The following is a 19,464-nucleotide window of genomic DNA, read 5'->3' as shown; positions in this document are numbered from 1 at the left end:
GCACAGAGGTCTTTATTACTATGCAGGGGGCACAGAGGGCTTTATTACTATGGAGGGGGCACAGAGGGGCTTTATTACTATGGAGGGGGCACAGAGGGGCTTTATTACTATGGAGGGGGCACAGATGGGCTTTATTACTATGGAGGGGGCAGAGGGGCTTTATTACTATGGAGGGGGCACAGAGATCGTTATTACTATGGAGGAGGAACAGAGGGCTTTATTACTATGGAGGGGGCACAAAGGTCTTTATTACTATGGAGGGGGCACAGAGGTCTTTATTACTATGGAGGGGGCACAGAGGACTTTATTACTATGGAGGGGGCACAGAGGTCTTTATTACTATGGAGGGGGCACAGAGATCGTTATTACTATGGAGGGGGCACAGAGATCGTTATTACTATGGAGGGGGCACAGAGGTCTTTATTACTATGGAGGGGGCACAGAGGTCTTTATTACTATGGAGGGGGCACAGAGGTCTTTATTACTATGGAGGGGGCACAGAGATCGTTATTACTATGGAGGGGGCACAGAGGTCTTTATTACTATGGAGGGTGCACAGAGGTCTTTATTACTATGGAGGGGGCACAGAGGTCTTTATTACTATGAGGGGGGCACAGAGGTCTTTATTACTATGAGGGGGGCACAGAGGTCTTTATTACTATGAGGGGGCACAGAGGTCTTTATTACTATGGAGGGGGCACAGAGGTCTTTATTACTATGGAGGGGGCACAGAGATAGTTATTACTATGGAGGGGCACAGAGATCGTTATTACTATGGAGGGGGCACAGAGGTCTTTATTACTATGGAGGGGGCACAGAGGTCTTTATTACTATGGAGGGGGCACAGAGGTCTTTATTACTATGGAGGGGGCACAGAGGACTTTATTACAATGGAGGGGGCACAGAGGTCTTTATTACTATGGAGGGGGCATAGAGGTCTTTATTACTATGGAGGGGGCACAGAGGTCTTTATTACTATGGAGGGGGCACAGAGGTCTTTATTACTATGGAAGGGGCACAGAGGTCTATTACTATGGAGGGGGCACAGAGATCGTTATTACTATGGAGGAGGAACAGAGGGCTTTATTACTATGGAGGGGGCACAGAGGACTTTATTACTATGAAGGGGGCACAGAGATCTTTATTACTATGGAGGAGGAACAGAGGGCTTTATTACTATGGAGGGGGAACAGAGGGCTTTATTACTATGGAGGGGGCACAGAGGTCTTTATTACTATGGAGGAGGAACAGAGGGCTTTATTACTATGGAGGAGGAACAGAGGGCTTTATTACTATGGAGGGGGAACAGAGGGCTTTATTACTATGGAGGAGGAACAGAGGGCTTTATTACTATGGAGGGGGAACAGAGGGCTTTATTACTATGGAGGAGGAACAGAGGGCTTTATTACTATGGAGGGGGAACAGAGGGCTTTATTACTATGGAGGAGGAACAGAGGGCTTTATTACTATGGAGGGGGCACAGAGGTCTTTATTACTATGCAGGGGGCACAGAGGGCTTTATTACTATGGAGGGGGCACAGAGGGGCTTTATTACTATGGAGGGGGCACAGAGGGGCTTTATTACTATGGAGGGGGCACAGATGGGCTTTATTACTATGGAGGGGGCAGAGGGGCTTTATTACTATGGAGGGGGCACAGAGATCGTTATTACTATGGAGGAGGAACAGAGGGCTTTATTACTATGGAGGGGGCACAAAGGTCTTTATTACTATGGAGGGGGCACAGAGGTCTTTATTACTATGGAGGGGGCACAGAGGACTTTATTACTATGGAGGGGGCACAGAGGTCTTTATTACTATGGAGGGGGCACAGAGATCGTTATTACTATGGAGGGGGCACAGAGATCGTTATTACTATGGAGGGGGCACAGAGGTCTTTATTACTATGGAGGGGGCACAGAGGTCTTTATTACTATGGAGGGGGCACAGAGGTCTTTATTACTATGGAGGGGGCACAGAGATCGTTATTACTATGGAGGGGGCACAGAGGTCTTTATTACTATGGAGGGTGCACAGAGGTCTTTATTACTATGGAGGGGGCACAGAGGTCTTTATTACTATGAGGGGGGCACAGAGGTCTTTATTACTATGAGGGGGGCACAGAGGTCTTTATTACTATGAGGGGGCACAGAGGTCTTTATTACTATGGAGGGGGCACAGAGGTCTTTATTACTATGGAGGGGGCACAGAGATAGTTATTACTATGGAGGGGCACAGAGATCGTTATTACTATGGAGGGGGCACAGAGGTCTTTATTACTATGGAGGGGGCACAGAGGTCTTTATTACTATGGAGGGGGCACAGAGGTCTTTATTACTATGGAGGGGGCACAGAGGACTTTATTACAATGGAGGGGGCACAGAGGTCTTTATTACTATGGAGGGGGCATAGAGGTCTTTATTACTATGGAGGGGGCACAGAGATCGTTATTACTATGGAGGGGGCACAGAGATCGTTATTACTATGGAGGAGGAACAGAGGGCTTTATTACTATGGAGGGGGCACAGAGATCGTTATTACTATGGAGGAGGAACAGAGGGCTTTATTACTATGGAGGGGGCACAGAGATCGTTATTACTATGGAGGAGGAACAGAGGGCTTTATTACTATGGAGTGGGCACAGAGGTCTTTATTACTATGGAGTGGGCACAGAGGTCTTTATTACTATGGAGGGGGCACAGAGGTCTTTATTACTATGGAAGGGGCACAGAAGCATGTATACTATGGAGGGAGCACAGAGGGAATTACTAATGTGAAGGGGGCACAATAGTCATTTCTACTATGTAGGAGCACACAGTGCCAGAGGGCATTACTACAATGAAGGGGGCACAGTGTGCATTATTACTGTGAAGGGGCACAATGGGGATTTCTACTATGGAGGGGGCACAGAGGGCATAACTACTATTAAGGGGGCACAATGGATGTTATTACTGTGAAGGGGCACAAAGGGCATTATTACTATGAAGGGGCACAGAGGGCATTATTACTATGATGGGGGCACAGTGGGCATTATTACTATAAAGGCTGTGCAACGGGTCGCCTCCTGGGGCCCTATTAGAGGGTTTGGTACCCGGATGTAGGAATGGCTGAGTGGTATAGGGTGGCCTAAAATGTCCCTTTATGTGTGTGTGTGTGAGTGTCACGGTGCTCCTACCTGGATACAGCTGGACCCCGGGCTGTGTTACACTTTGTTGATAGACGTAGTGCTGTGTCCTTTACACTAACTATCCTCACTCCAGGGCTCAGAAAAAAAGTGTGCCTTTTCAAAAGGATAAAATATAACTTTTATTCAGATACATTTAAAAATTAATTGAGAAAGGTGGTAACTAAAAAACGCAAGATAGGGTTGGAGGGCCAGGATTCACCCTGTATACCATCTGGGGGTCAATGTAGGTGGCGGTACTCCTAAGTCGCTTCAGCCTGCCGCTATTTTCCCTAACAAACCCTATCTCAGGTTGGGGAAATCTAGCATGGCTGTATGTCGGCGCACTCGCCCTGAAAAGAGCGACCCCCAGCCTCTGGATACCTTGGGCCCGGTCTATAGCATACCCTCACTTTATCTTACTAAAGTAATTCTTGTTGAATTATTCCTACTAGATGGCTTCATTCATTCATTGGACTTATGAGTACCGCCATCTACATCGGCCCCCAGCTGGTATACAGGGTGAATCCTGGCCCTCCAACCCTATCTTGCGTTTTTTAGTTACCACCTTTCTCAATAGATTTTTAAATGTATCTGAATAAAAGTTATATTTTATCCTTTTGAAAAGGCACACTTAGTTGACACAGAATAATTTATGAGCCCAGGCCTTGGCTCCGAAGCAGACAAATAGGGGAGAATAGCTGAGGAATTTGAAGAAATAATTGAGTCCAGACCTTGTGATGACGTTGAATAGCAGCTTGACTTTGGTAAACTTTCATCAGACACAATCTTCAAACTTTGTCTTGGTCCCAGCAGGCTTTGGCATTAAAACTCTGGCAGGCAAACTCAACTCTGCTACATCTGTTGCTCTCTGGCTCTGCTGTACTGACAGGCTTGCTGTATAACTTAGCTTCTTCTTTATAGTCTGTCTCGTAATTATTATGCCATGGAATTCTCTCCTGGCTCCTGAGGCTCTAAAGCTGTGGCCTCCACATCCAGCAGAGCTGAAGGTGCTCTGGCCGGCTTGGCTTGGCCTGGGCACGTCCAGCAGAGACGTGCCCAGAACACCCTCCTTCCCCTAGCAGGGGGTAAGCTAGACTAACTAAAACTGATCCCCACCCTTCCTGCAGGAAGTGTGACTCGCCCACTCCTCCACGGCCGGGGGTTAGAATGGAATGGAAAGCTCCATTCGACCTAACTGTAGCTCTGCCATATTTGCATAAATACACAAGATGACATTATATGAGCCCATTAGAGACAGTAGCGGGGTGAAGTAGTAGTAATGCCACTCTGGGGCGTTACAGGGGCACAATGGGGATCATTACTAAGAAGAGGGCACAATGGTGATTATTACTGTGAAGGGGGTCACAGATAGGGCATTACAACTGTGAAAGGGGCACAAAGAGGGCATAACTACTGTGCGGGGGCGGCACACATCTGTACTTGGCTTGCTGTATAACTTGCGACAAAAAATAAAAAATTCTAGGAACTCGCCGTGCCCCTCACGGAATACCTTGGGGTGTCTTCTTTCCAAAATGGGGTCATTTGTGGCGTAGTTATACTGCCCTGGCAATTTAGGGGCCCAAATGTGTGAGAAGTACCTTGCAATCAAAATGTGTAAAAAATGGCCTGCGAAATCCGAAAGGTGCACTTTGGAATATGTACCCCTTTGCCCACCTTGTCTGCAAAAAAGTGTGACACATCTGGTATCGCCGTACTCAGGAGAAGTTGGGGAATGTGTTTTGGGGTGTCATTTTACATATACCCATGCTGGGTGAGAAAAATATCTTGATCAAATGCCAACTTTGTATAATTTTTTTGGGAAAAGTTGTCTTTTGCCAAGATATTTCTCTCACCCAGCATGGGTATATGCAAAATGACACCCCAAAACACATTCCCCAACTTCTCCTGAGTACAGCGATACCAGATGTGTGACACTTTTTTGCAGCCAAGGTGGGCAAAGGGGCACATATTCCAAAGTGCACCTTTCGGATTTCGCAGGCCATTTTTTACACATTTTGATTGCAAAGTTCTTCTCACACATTTGGGCCCCTAAATTGCCAGGGCAGTATAACTACGCCACAAATGACCCCATTTTGGAAAGAAGACACCCCAAGGTATTCTGTGAGGGGCACGGCGAGTTCCTAGAATTTTTAATTTTTTGTCGCAAGTTAGTGGAATATGAGACTTTGTAAGAAAAAAATAAAATAAAATAAAAATCATCATTTTCCGCTAACTTGTGACAAAAAATAAAAAGTTCTATGAACTCACTATGCCCATCAGCGAATACCTTAGGGTGTCTTCTTTCCAAAATGGGGTCACTTGTGGGGGTTTTCTACTGTTTGGGCATTGTAGAACCTCAGGAATCATGACAGGTGCTCAGAAAGTCAGAGCTGTTTCAAAAAGCGGAAATTCACATTTTTGTACCATAGTTTGTAACTTTTACCCAAACCATTTTTTTTTTTTTGCCCAAACATTTTCTTTTTTATCAAAGACATGTAGAACAATAAATTTAGCGAAAAATGTATATATGGATGTCGTTTTTTTTGCTAAATTTTACAGCTGAAAGTGAAAAATGTCATTTTTTTGCAAAAAAATCGTTACATTTTGATTAATAACAAAAAAAGTAAAAATGTCAGCAGCAATGAAATACCACCAAATGAAAGCTCTATTAGTGAGAAGAAAAGGAGGTAAAATTCATTTGGGTGGTAAGTTGCATGAACGAGCGATAAACGGTGAAATTAGTGTAGTGCAGAAGTGTAAAAAGTGGTCTGGTCATTAAGGGGGTTTCAGCTAGCGGGGCTGAAGTGGTTAAAGGGAGTCTTTCACCTAATCTGAGCGTTTTAGACCGCTCAGATCAGGTTATAGACTCTTTGACCCTCATTACAATCGTACCTTTCTCTTCTGTGTCCTTCGTCCAGATCATGAAAATAACACTTTTTAAACTTATGCCAATGATCTTCTGAAGGTGTCCCAGGGGCGGCGTTACTGGGCAATGTGCCCAGAAAAACACACCTCCAGCTGGCGGATGTCACGAGCGGCACCAGAGGACGGCGGGCTGGGAACTGGCCCGCACCTGCGCACTGCTCTGCCCATTATGGGCAGAGGAACAGCCTTTCATATTGCGCATGCGCCGGCCGGCTGTCTTTAGTTGGCCGGCGCATGCGCAATATGAAAAGCTGTTCCTCTGCCCATAAGTGCGCAGGTGCGGGCCAGTTCCCAGCCGCGCAGTGTCAGTGAGTCAGCACTCCCAGAGGATAGGTCATCAATATAAACTCCTGGCTAAGTCTTGGACATGCATTACAAGTAGCCTGGCCAGCTGTAAGAAGAATACCGCATCCCGCTGAGGAAATTGTGAAAATCATAAAACTGTGAATACAGCAACCTGTAACAAAGGTGCAGAACGTAGTCTGAGGCTGGGGTCCGCCCCGTGGTTACATAGTGGTAAGTGTTGCACCCTTATTTCTAGAAGCTTATGTCAAAGTCACCTAGAGAAGTCCAGTGTGAAGAGAATTGGCCTAGTATCTGTTACTGCAGCCGTGAGATCTGTGGAAACTGCACATTGTGTAGGAAATGCCAGTCCATGCATGCCAAGAACTGAAACTGGTCTGCTGCATGTAAAGAACTGTTCTACTGTTGAAATGGCCTCATCATTGCCTTCACTGCTGCAGGGGACCCCACCTTGCACCTCGCAATTTTAATTCTTCACCATCAAAGACACCCCGAACTACCATCAGGAGAGGAAAGCCCCAAAGCTGGGGTGTGCCCAGAAGGAAAAAAAGTTGTGCCCTTGCCATCACTGCACAACTCCTATCCTATCCTAGACACTCTGAGCCTGTTTCTCCATATATCACACTGGTGTCACACATACTGCTGAGCCTTTTCCTCTTTATATCACACATATTGCTGAGCCTTTTCCTCTTTATATCACACCAATGTTGCACATATTGTTGAGACCTTTCCTCCATATATCACACGTATTGGTAAGCCTTTTCCTAAAAGTATTACACAGTGCTACACATATTGCTGAGCCTTTTCCTAAAAGTATTACACAGTGCTACACATATTGCTGAGCCTTTTCCTAAAAGTATTACACAGTGCTACACATATTGCTGAGCCTTTTCCTAAAAGTATTACACAGTGCTACACATATTGCTGAGCTTTTTCCTCCATATTTCACACTGGTGTCATGCATATTGCTGAGCCTTTTCCTCTATATATCACACATATTGCTCAGCCTTTTGCTCTAAATATCACACCAGTGTTACATATATTCCTAAGCCTTTTCCTTTCAAATATCACAATGGCATCACACATTCTGCTGAACCTTTTTCTCCATATATCACACTGGTGTCACACATACTGCTGAGCCTTTTCCTCCACATATCACAATGGCGTCACACATACTGCTGAGCCTTTTTCTCCATACATCACACCAGTGTTACACATCTTGTTGAGCTTTTTCCTCTATACCGTATATATCACACCGGTGTTACACATATTGCTGAGCCTTTTCCTCCATATTTCACACTGGTGTCATACATATTGCTGAGCCTTTTCCTCTATATATCACACCAGTGTTACACATATTGCTGAGCCTTTTCCTCCATGTATTACACAGTGTTACACATATTGCTGAGCCTTTTCCTCTATATATCACACCAGTGTTACACATATTGCTGAGCCTTTTCCTCCATATTTCACACTGGTGTCATACATATTGCTGAGCCTTTTCCTCTATATATCACACCAGTGTTACACATATTGCTGAGCCTTTTCCTCCATGTATTACACAGTGTTACACATATTGCTGAGCCTTTTCCTCTATATATCACACCAGTGTTACACATATTGCTGAGCCTTTTCCTCCATATATCACAATGGTGTCACACATACTGCTGAGCCTTTTTCTCCATAAATGGAGGAAAGGGCTCATCAATATGTGGGACACCAGTGTGATATATGGAGAAAAAGGATCAGCAGAATGTGTGATGCCATTGTGATATATAGAAGGAAAAGGCTCAGCAATATGTGTGATATATAGAGGAAAAGGCTCAGCAATATGTGTGACACCAGCGTGATATATAACACCGGTGTCACACATATTGCTGAGCCTTTTCTTCCATATTTCACACCAGTTTCACACACATTACTGAGCCTTTACCTTCAAATATCACACATATTGCTGAGCCTTTTCCTCCATATATCACAGCGCTTTCACACATATTGTTGAGCATTTTGACCCTTGCAACAAATCTGGCTTATATAGCCTGTGTCCCTTGCTCATACAATCCCCCCTCCCCACCATTTAGATTACATTAGCAAAAACTACATCTCTCATTTGTGCCACCGCTGCTTCTTTTCTCATATGTCCTCTATACGATGGTCTAATATACTACAGACATTACTTTTGTAGAAGCCACATTAATAACTGGGTACATGTACCCACTGTGCACACGAGGGTGGCTGGATGAGCTGAACCATGTAGAACTGGAACAACTAGAAAGCGCCTGAACAATTGCACTATAAGCGACTGCCTGATATAAGGTGATAATCAGAATTATAAACAGGAATAATATATCCATCACTTCCCTCAACAGCAGACTATACTGTAGGTGCCACTATGATGGGCTGCCATCCAGACGATTACTACAATATATAATGATTACACCCTGTTTCCGGCACAGGATAATCCCGTCATACTCATTCACAAAGAATACAAAGGAGCTCCACACCCTGAAAGGCAAAAACATGTATTACACGAGATCAAGGTTTAGGTGCCAGCGGGTGTCACATGCCGCTATAAAACCACTTATTATTATATTACCACAGCGTATATATCACTTCACACAGAGCGATCAATGTCCACTGTTGAACCGTTCCAGCCCTGGCACACTGGGTACACCACTAGACTGCTGGGCTGTTTTATGGGTACATGCACACTGATGAACTGCACCAGCCCTGGCACACTGGGTACACCACTAGACTGCTGGGCTGTTTTATGGGTACATGCACACTGATGAACTGCACCAGCCCTGGCACTCTGGGTACACCACTAGACTGCCGGGTTATTTTATGGGTACATGCACACTTATGAAGAACCGTGCCAGCCCTGGCACACCAAGTACACCACTAGACTGCCGGGTAGTTTTATGGGTACATGCACACTGAAGCGAGAACTCTGGGTTTACAGCTCAAGCCGATGAAATAAAACTAGAAATATTCAAAATGCAAAAGTCATTCTACAGCAAAACCACGATGGAGAGCACAGCAGAGATCTTACATTACCTATATCTGGGAATGTTCATGGCCATCGGCAGCCAGCACACTGTTACTGGGGACACTGGTGTCTCACACATTGTTATGGAGGCACCATGGCTGCGCTGTTATGGGATGGTAGACTGTTGTGGTGGCTGTGCAGTGGCGCGAAATTGCCATGGGCAGGGGGGCCGGGCACTGTTATGGGGGCCGCACAGTGACCGGGCACTGTTATGGGGGCCGCACAGTGACCGGGTACTGTCACGGGGGGCACAGTGGCCGGGCACTGTCACGGGAGAGGGGGGGGGGGGGTTGGAACAGTGGCTGGGCACTGTTATAGGGTTTCGGTGGCAAGGCTCTGTTACGTAGGGGCATAGTCAAAGGGTACTGGTATGGGGTGACACAATGGATGGGCACTGTTATGGGGACGGGGGGCGCACAGTGCCTGACTAATCGGGGGCACTGTCACGGGGGGGGGGGGGGGGGAGTGGCCAGGCACTGTCATGGGTGTCACAGTGGCCGGGCACTATCACAGGGGTACTGTCATGGAGGAAACAGTGGCCGGTTACTGTTATGGGGGGGGGGGGGGGGGGCACAGTGGCCACGTTACAGGAGGACACAGTGGCCGGGCACTGTTACTGAAGGTACAATGGATGGACACTCTAATGAGGGGACACAGTGAATGGGCACAGTTATGGGGGGGCACAATGGATAGACACTGTTATGAGGGGCACAGTGGAAGGACACTGTTACGGGAGGCACAGTGGTTGGCCACTGTCATGGGGGGCACAGTGGACGGGTACTGTTATGAGGGAGAACAATGGATGGACACTGTTAAGGGGGGGCACAGTGGCTGGGCACTATTGTGGGGAGCACAGTGGTGGGTACAGGGGCACAGTGGTCCAGGAATGGGCATGCACAGCGGCCGACTTGTAAGTCTCATTGTTGTTTGGAGTCTCAGGTGACGTCACTTGTCCAGAATCTTGCAGAAATATTTGTGAACAGAGCGACCTACCTTGGTGCTGGGGTCACAATGTAACCTACAAGATGTGCAGATTACAAATACTGCAGTGTGAATAGAGCCGAGTAGCTTGTGGTGATGAAAGGAGTGCACTTACCTGCAAGACAAAAGCAAAAAGACATTAGTCAGCAGGAGGCCTGAGAACATCACAGACGTCATGCAGAAGAAACAAGATATGATGCTCTCTGTGCAGACGGCCAAACCTTCTCCTCTCAGTTTGTCACCATTTTCACTACTGCTTGCGTCAGCGAATGGAAACAGCACAGTACTTTACTTGCAGAGGCTAAAAACCTGCACCTGCCCAATACTTCTCACAGCTCAGAGCTTGCTGATGGCCATGAGGTCACATTAGCCGCTTCAGTTGCCTCTGCTGAAGGGGGCGCCTCTGTTTCCCTGAGGCTCCAAGCTTGAGACAACCATCAATATTAATAGTAGTTGTAGTATAGTTTTAGGGGGCTACTGTCATTTGGGCACCACATGGCCATTTGTACACTGGCAGACAGTACCCCAACAGAACATGGCACCATCTAAGGGTACATTCACACCAACATTCAAAACATGAAAAATAAAAATCTACAGAAGAAGCCCAAGACTTCTTGGCCCATCAGAATCATTGAGGGGGATGATGTCTCCTGCCTATTCTTGGGAGGAGGACCTTTGCTCTTTGTGGCCTGGCCGTCCTGTATCAGACCTGTCTTACACATGGCATTACTTGGTGTGGACCTTGGGTGGGAGCTGCAGATAAATCTTCTTACATGTGGTATAGACTAGTGTTGAGCGAACTTGTGTTTTAAGTTCGGCGTCTAAAGTTCGATAACCCGAACCAAAACTTTAGACGCAGAACTTAAAACACAAGTTTGCTCAACACTAGTATAGACTTATCAGATGTCTCCAGGATGTATGATTCTTACAACTGAGAAGACGGCCCCTGACTACATGCCACTACATGTAAGATCTCATTCCTGCCTATCCACCATGTGCTCACATATTAGATGTTCTCTGTGTACAAGCACATGAGACACAACTACAAGAACCTTCCCCTGTCTCGCTTGTTGAGCCCTTCACTGTCAGGAGCATGCAGAGGTAGTCATACCAGAGCCCCGGAGCCCATACGGTTCCCCTGCACCATAAGAAGACACATAGTATCCCCTACCAGACCAATAGTATAAAAACATTTCACAAGATGGTCGCTCTGGAGGACCTGTCCTGTTCTACATTACTCAGAAAATCCATTCATGTAATGGACACTGTGTAATACTTTTTTTCCCCTGTGGTGGCACTGTAGGGAAATTGTACACTTACTTAACAAGTAGGGATTTGTCCAAAATGGAGAAGCTCACCCGTCAGTGCCCATGATTGGCTGATTGAACCCACAACTTTATTACACTATTGTTTTATCATTACGGTGTATTAAATTACCGAATTTTGGCGCAAATCACATTTTGCTCAAAAAAGTGTTGACTTTCTGAGATTTTCCACCACTTTTCAAAAGTGGGTCCTTACACGGTATGACAGATTTAGGGCTCATGCACACGACAGTATTGGTTTTCAGTATTTTGCGGTCTGTTTTTTACAGATCCGTTGTTTGTTTCCGTTTCCTTTCCATTTTTCCGTATGCCATATACAGTAATTACGGAACGGATACGGAAGACATACGGATGCATTTCCGTATGTGTTCCGTTTTTTTTGCAGACCCATTGACTTTAATGGAGCCAAGCACCGTGATCTGCGGACAAGAATTGGACATGTTCTATCTTTTCACGGCATGGAAATACTGAAACAGAATGCACACGGAGACACTTCAGTATTTTTTGCTGAACCATTGAAATGAATGGTTCAGTATATGTACTGCTTACTGAACTCAAAAATACTGTCGTGTGCATGAGCCCTTACTATAATTTATGCTAGAAACTGGTGCAAATTATAGCAACCATCTACGCCAGCATCTTCTTGGTTGTCCTCTTGTTCTCGAGTTCCCTGGGGTCCTCTCCCCCAGATGTGCCTCAGGCGCATATAAGAGAATACGTTTTCAGATTTTTGTTGTTTTAGGTCTAAAAAGTCATTTTTGTGTCTTGGATGTCACCCTAGTTCAGAGGCTCATTTTGGATAAAGCTTTCTTTTTTTCTAATGTTTTTCAACTCCAATACAAACACCTAGGGGAAAAATGTCAGAATACACACCATACCAATGGCATGAGATGCTTTGTAAAAAAAAAGTCAGAGAGGCACAAATGCTACAGAAACACGTTGTAGCACATACTGTCACTATAGACATTATAGTAACATAAAAAGCATTGGAAATGGTAACAACAACGATGGCACCACTATGATAGCAGGTTGTGTCGTGATGATGTCATAACTGATGCAGCCTCTAATAGGCTAGTGTCCTATGGCCTATTAGAGTGAATGGCGGTGCAGGGAGCCATTGGCTTCCATGGCCAACTGCCATATTCAACTGTATCGTCGTCTTGAGGATGGTAGCAAAGTTGAATGTACCACAATGGTCACCATGTTCGGGGCACTGGGTAGGCATCTAAGGCTCAAGCTTCAGATGTCTTGGGTTAGCGACTCACCTGAGATTTACCACTAAAACTTTTTTTTTCAAAAAGTCACAAAAAATCAAGAGTTGCATTTCTAGACAAGCTAAAGAAGGACCCAAAGCATCAAACATTGCGTGGCCTTCGATAACTTCGGCGCACCTTTTGCCACCACAAAGTCAAAGCAAAAAGGACTTCAAAATGCCCCCATCAAGATAAAGCAGGGGGGGGGGGGTATGTTAAACCAACCTAATTAAATTTTTTAGATCTCTGCTTGTTGTCAGTGAAAGGAAACATTCTGGTTAATTTCTACAAACTGAAAAAGTCATTCAGATTTCTCATAGCTGAACGTTTGCTACAATGTAGCACGTCTATAGCATAAAGCATAGACTCCACACTGATACATTGTAGCGAACTATCAGGAGACAGAATTATGCTGCGGTAGATGTACACACATGGGTATGGACGTGTGGGGATCCATGCTGTCGCTGAAGAGTCCTAGGTTGTCCACCTCGTGAAGCAGGAGTTGGAGACATCAATGTCTAAAAATCCATCGCTCCCTTTTACTTGTGGCCCCGAACCCACCAATGTGTAAAATAACATCATGCGGTATTATCAGTCTATTGTGGTATTATTTAGAAAATGAAGTATTAAGTGGGATCTATATGGGAAAAATATGTAGTCTCTAAGAAAGTCACATTTGAATACTGTATATTTTTGGGAAACTATATAGCGGTGTTTTCTAGGTTCTATATGGCAATATTAGTTTAGCACCGCATGGCAGTACTATGTGGGCTGGAATTAAAAAGACAGCACTATAAACTTGGTAAGTGGGTAGGCTTTTTACATTTCTTAGAAACAACAGCGCACCATGGGAGGCATTTAAAGGGAAGATACACTCCACAGAGTATCATCCACAGATCTGTTACATGATATATACATAGTACTACTGGATCTTATCCAGCTGCAAATAAGTGCCCCCCTATAAGGAGAGAGGGAAATACACTACACTGTAATCCATTGCGAAGTGGATTACAATAACAGCTGAAGAGCTTGCAATAAAAATGAGTGGTAGGGAAAATAACCATACAGCTGGTAACAAAGTACATGGCATGTGGAAGAATATATGAGTAGGAGTGGGATAATAAACGATACTTACAGATATACATCATCTGCAGAGGTATTATCGCCGTGTTATTACATGATGAGTTATCACAAACACCGACCCCCTCCCCCAACAAAAGTGAAATCCCAGTTGAGCAAGGAAAGCAGCGGAGGAAACTGCCCTGAGGGGTTCGCAATTCAATGCACGGAGCAGGCAGGGACTCATTGCTAAAAACTAGGGTGACTCTACTAAACGCAGTCCACGGCCTGCAAAATAGCGGAAGTAGGGGACTCCGAAATATAAGGGTGGGGGGGGGGGGAAATCTAAGTCCTAGACCGGTACACTACAGATGAAGATATGGAGTACACCATGTGGAGGTGGAGAGGTTATATGGAGAAATAGGAGGAGATATAGGAGAGGATATATGGAGTAATAGGAGGAGATATAGGAGAGGATATATGGAGTAATAGGAGGAGATATAGGAGAGGATATATGGAGTAATAGGAGGAGATATAGGAGAGGATATATGGAGTAATAGGAGGAGATATAGGAGAGGATATATGGAGTAATAGGAGGAGATATAGGAGAGGATATATGGAGTAATAGGAGGAGATATAGGAGAGGATATATGGAGTAATAGGAGGAGATATAGGAGAGGATATATGGAGTAGTAATAGAAGAAGATATAGTAGAGGATATATGGAGTAATAGGAGGAGGTATAGGGGAGGTTATATGGAGTAATAGGAGGAGGTATAGGGGAGGTTATATGGAGTAAGGCTAGGTCTATACGACGACATTTGTCGCGCGACATTTTGTTGCACTAATGTTGCGCGACAATTTTTATAATGGCAGTCTATGGTGTCGCACTGCAACATGCAACATGCTGCGACACAACAGTCGCAGAAAATCCATTCGAGATGGATTTTTCTGCGACTGTTGCGTCGCAGTATGTCGCATGTTGCAGTGCGACACCATTATAAAAATTGTTGCGCGACATTAGTGCAACAAAATGTTGCGCGACAAATGTCGTCGTGTAGACCTAGCCTAATATGAGGAGATATAGGAGAGGATATATGGAGTAATAGGAGGGGATATAGGAGAGGTTATATGGAGTAATAGGAGGAAATATAGGAGAGGTTATATGGAGTAATAGGAGGAGATATAGGATAGGTTATATGGAGTAATAGGAGGAGATATAGGAGAGGTTATATGGAGTAATAGGAGGAGATATAGGAGAGGTTATATGGAGTAATAGGAGGAGATATAGGAGAGGATATATGGAGTAACAGGAGGAGATATAGGAGAGGTTATATGGAGTAATAGGAGGAGATATAGGAGAGGATATATGAAGTAATAGGAGGAGATATAGGAGAGGTTATATGGAGTAATAGGAGGAGATACAGGATAGGTTATATGGAGTAATAGGAGGAGATATAGGAGAGGTTATATGGAGTAATAGGAGGAGATATAGGAGAGGTTATATGGAGTAATAGGAGGAGATATAGGAGAGGATATATGGAGTAACAGGAGGAGATATAGGAGAGGTTATATGGAGTAATAGGAGGAGATATAGGAGAGGATATATGAAGTAATAGGAGGAGATACAGGAGAGGTTATATGGAGAAATAGGAGGAGATATGGGAGAAGATATATGGAGTAATAGGAGGAGATATAGGAGAGGATATATGGAGTAATAGGAGGAGATATAGGAGATGATATATGGAGTAACAGGAGGAGATATAGGAGAGGTTATATGGAGTAATAGGAGGAGATATAGGAGAGGATATATGAAGTAATAGGAGGAGATACAGGAGAGGTTATATGGAGAAATAGGAGGAGATATGGGAGAAGATATATGGAGTAATAGGAGGAGATATAGGAGAGGATATATGGAGTAATAGGAGGAGATATAGGAGATGATATATGGAGTAACAGGAGGAGATATAGGAGAGGTTATATGGAGTAATAGGAGGAGAAATAGGAGAGGTTATATGGAGAAATATGAGGAGATATGGGAGAAGATATATGGAGTAATAGGAGGAGATATAGGAGAAATTATATGGCGTAATAGGAGGAGATATAGGAGAGGTTATATGGAGTAATAGGAGGAGATATAGGAGAGGATATATGGAGTAATAGGAGGAGATACGGGAGAGGTTATATGGAGTAATAGGAGGAGATATAGGAGAGGATATATAGAGTAATAGGAAAAAGATACAGGAGAGGTTAAATGGAGTAATAGGAGCAGATATAGGAGAGGTTATATGGAGTAATAGGATGAGATATAGGAGAGGTTATATAGAGTAATAGGAGGAGATACAGGAGAGGTTATATAGAGTAATAGGAAGAGATACAGGAGAGGTTATATGGAGTATTAGGAGGAGATATAGGAGAGGTTATATGGAGTAATAGGAAGAGATATAGGAGAGGATATATTGAGTAATAGGAAGTGATATAGGAGAGGATATATGGAATAATAATGTTACTCCATATGACAATATACAAGGATTTATTCAAGACTATTTGGACAAATAAAAATTATCGTTCTCACCAAAACTGAAGGCTCCGGTGTTTGCGGAATTCCCGAATACTCCTATTTAATCGTAATCTCTTCAGGTAGGTTGGGGAAGAACACGGGAAAAAGACAGGAGACTGAGGAGATTTTTCGTGGAATTTAAGGCGCAGGGCCGGGCGCTCAGCACTTGCAGGAAGAAAAGTGTCATCTTCTTGAGTGTTCATTGTAGGAGATCTCTCAGGGATGGTGGGTAAGATACCCTTGTTCTGGCCAGAGACAGCCTTTGGTTCAGAATCCCCCATAGCAGGACTACAGCTTCACCTCTATAGACATAGATGTGAGAACCTTGAGAGATGCTTCTCCAGATCTGACCGATCTGCTGATAAGACTTGAACTGTTCGGTTACTGTCTGTGACAAGGCACAGGGACCTTGAAGCAGGTCCGATGAATGGTGGTTATCTCCTGTTCCTCTGCAGCTTAAATCCCTGAAGTTGAGGGACTAAGAAATCTACTGCTGCTCCCTCAAGGCACACATGAAATAAATAGCTGAGGAAAATTGTGATGTAGTGTGCGTGATCAGAAGCAAGAGACGTGTTATTCACACCACTCACAAGATAAAAATACTCTTCCTTCTTTTCCCCCTGCACTCCACCGCCCCCCCCAGTCCAATCTTCTGCTTCTTCAGTGATCTGCAGGGTGGGTTAGGTCAGGAAGGATGTTCCCCTCTCTGTTCATGCAAGATTCAACAGGTGAGCTCCAGATCCTCGCTGGATACAAGGAGCACCAGGACCTGGGAGCAAAGCTTTGAGTTCTGTTAAATGAGCGCTGGATGTTGTGTGAAAAGGGTGCAAGACCCAGCAGAAAGTAACTTGTCACCTAATAAGTTCCCGTCTGTCTGACCAAAGCTTCTTCCGTCTGTGAGAAAGCAGAAGAAGTGGAGATACAGATAAGGAGAGAGGGAGGGGGAAGGAGTCAGAGAAAGCCAGAATGAGGAAGGGAAAGGGTGAGAGTATGAGACATGAGGAGGAGAGTATAGAACATGGGGAGGAGAATAGTATTTATGAATAGAAGAGTATTAGACATAAAGAGGAGAGCAGTGTTTGACTGTGGTGCCTAGGGCCCACAAGTTCTGGGGGCCCGATGTGAAGCTACAGTCAAATTTTTCTTGCTCACACAGCGGCAGACAGCAGCAAGACGCTACAAGAAGATTGATTATCGGGATCCCTGTAGTAATTTCAAGAAGGCAAGTTCCTGGGGATATAGGGTACAGGATGGCCTAGAAGACACCTCAACCACCTAATGCATCTATAACGATAAACTGGGTAGTTTGTTAAATAATCTAACCATATGAACTGGTGGTGAAGGTGCTGTACACTACCTACACACATGTTGTGTGGTCAGTCTGCTGGATCATGTGCCGCTTGTGCAGGGGGAGAGTGTAGAACATAGGAAGGAGAGGAATACTTCTGAATAGTAGAGTATTAGACATGAGGACAGCATTAGATGTGGGGAGGAGATTAATACTTATGAATAGTAGAGTATTAGACATGAGGAGGAGAGTAATACTTATGAATAGGAGATTATTAGTCATGAACAAGAGAATAGTATTTATGAATAGTATTAGACATGAGGACAGTATTAAAGGGGAGGAGAGAAAAACTTATAACTAGTAGTGCATTAGACATGAGAAAAGTAGTATTTATGAATACTATAGAATTAGACAAGAAGACAGCATTAGACATGGGGAGGAGAGTAATATTTATGAATAGTAGACATGGGGAAGAGAGTAATAATTATGAATAGTAGAGTTTTAGACAAAGAGGAGAGTAATAGTTATTAATAGTAGAGTATTAGACACGAGGAGGAGAGTAATATTTATGAATAGTGGAGAGAGTTCAGAGAAGAGCTACTAAACTGGTACATGGATTGCAGGATAAAACTTACCAGGAAAGATTAAAGGACCTTAACATGTATAGCTTGGAAGAAAGACGAGACAGAGGGGATATGATAGAAACTGCTAAATACATAAAGGGAATCAACAAGGTAAAAGAGGAGAGAATATTTAAAAGAAGAAAAACTGCTACAAGAGGACATAATTTTAAATTAGAGGGGCAAAGGTTTAAAAGTAATATCAGGAAGTATTACTTTACTGAGAGAGTAGTGGATGCATGGAATAGCCTCCCTGCAGAAGTGGCAGCTGCAAATACAGTGGAGGAGTTTAAGCATGCATGGGATAGGCATAAGGCCATCCTTCATATAAGATAGGGCCAGGGGCTATCCATAGTACTCAGTATATTGGGCAGACTAGATTGGCCAAATGGTTCTTATCTGCCGACATATTCTATGTTTCTATGAGTAGTAGACACAAGAAGGATAGAATTTATGAATAGTAGAGTATTAGACACGAGGAAGAGAGCAATAATTATGAACAGTAGAGTATTAGACATGAGGAGGAGAATAGTATTTATGAATAGTAGAGTATTAGACACGAGGAGTAGAGTAATAATTATGAACTGTAGAGAATTAGACACAAGGAGTAGTGTTTATGAATAGTAGAGTATTAGACATGAGGAGTAGAGTAATAATTATGAATAGTAAAGTATTAGACACAAGGAGAAGAGTAGTATTTACCAACAGCAGAGTATTAGATGCGAGGAATAAAGTAATAATTATGAACAGTAGAGTATTAGACACGAGGAGGAGAGTAGTATTTATAAACAGTAGAGTATTAAACACGAGGAAGAGAGTAATATTTATGAACAGTAGAGTATTAGACACGAGGAGGTGAGTAGTATTTATGAATAGTAGAGTATTAGACAAGAGGAGGAGAGCAGTATTTATCAATTGTAGAGTATTAGATGCGAGG

At 44.0% G+C, this 19,464-nt stretch overlaps 1 protein-coding gene across 2 annotated transcripts in view; it reads right to left on the bottom strand.

Annotated features, from left to right (window-relative positions):
- PDE4A (phosphodiesterase 4A) overlaps window positions 1-19,464 on the bottom strand; it is a 253,795-nt gene that overhangs the window by 87,755 nt on the left and 146,576 nt on the right. The window contains exon 1 of one of the 2 annotated variants that reach the window (XM_044278797.1): window positions 16,635-17,452. The exons of the other annotated variant lie outside the window; for it this stretch is intronic. Coding sequence (XP_044134732.1) covers window positions 16,635-16,900 — 266 coding nt within the window. The 5' untranslated portion in view covers window positions 16,901-17,452. Of the gene's footprint in view, window positions 1-16,634; window positions 17,453-19,464 lie in introns of those variants that run through there. 2 annotated transcript variants of the gene reach the window in all.

This window comes from Bufo gargarizans, chromosome 2 (genome assembly GCF_014858855.1).
Source record: "Bufo gargarizans isolate SCDJY-AF-19 chromosome 2, ASM1485885v1, whole genome shotgun sequence".
Classification (NCBI taxonomy): Eukaryota; Metazoa; Chordata; class Amphibia; order Anura; family Bufonidae; genus Bufo; species Bufo gargarizans.
Note: the sequence above shows the minus strand (reverse complement) of the source record. Positions and strands in the feature narration are given on the sequence as shown.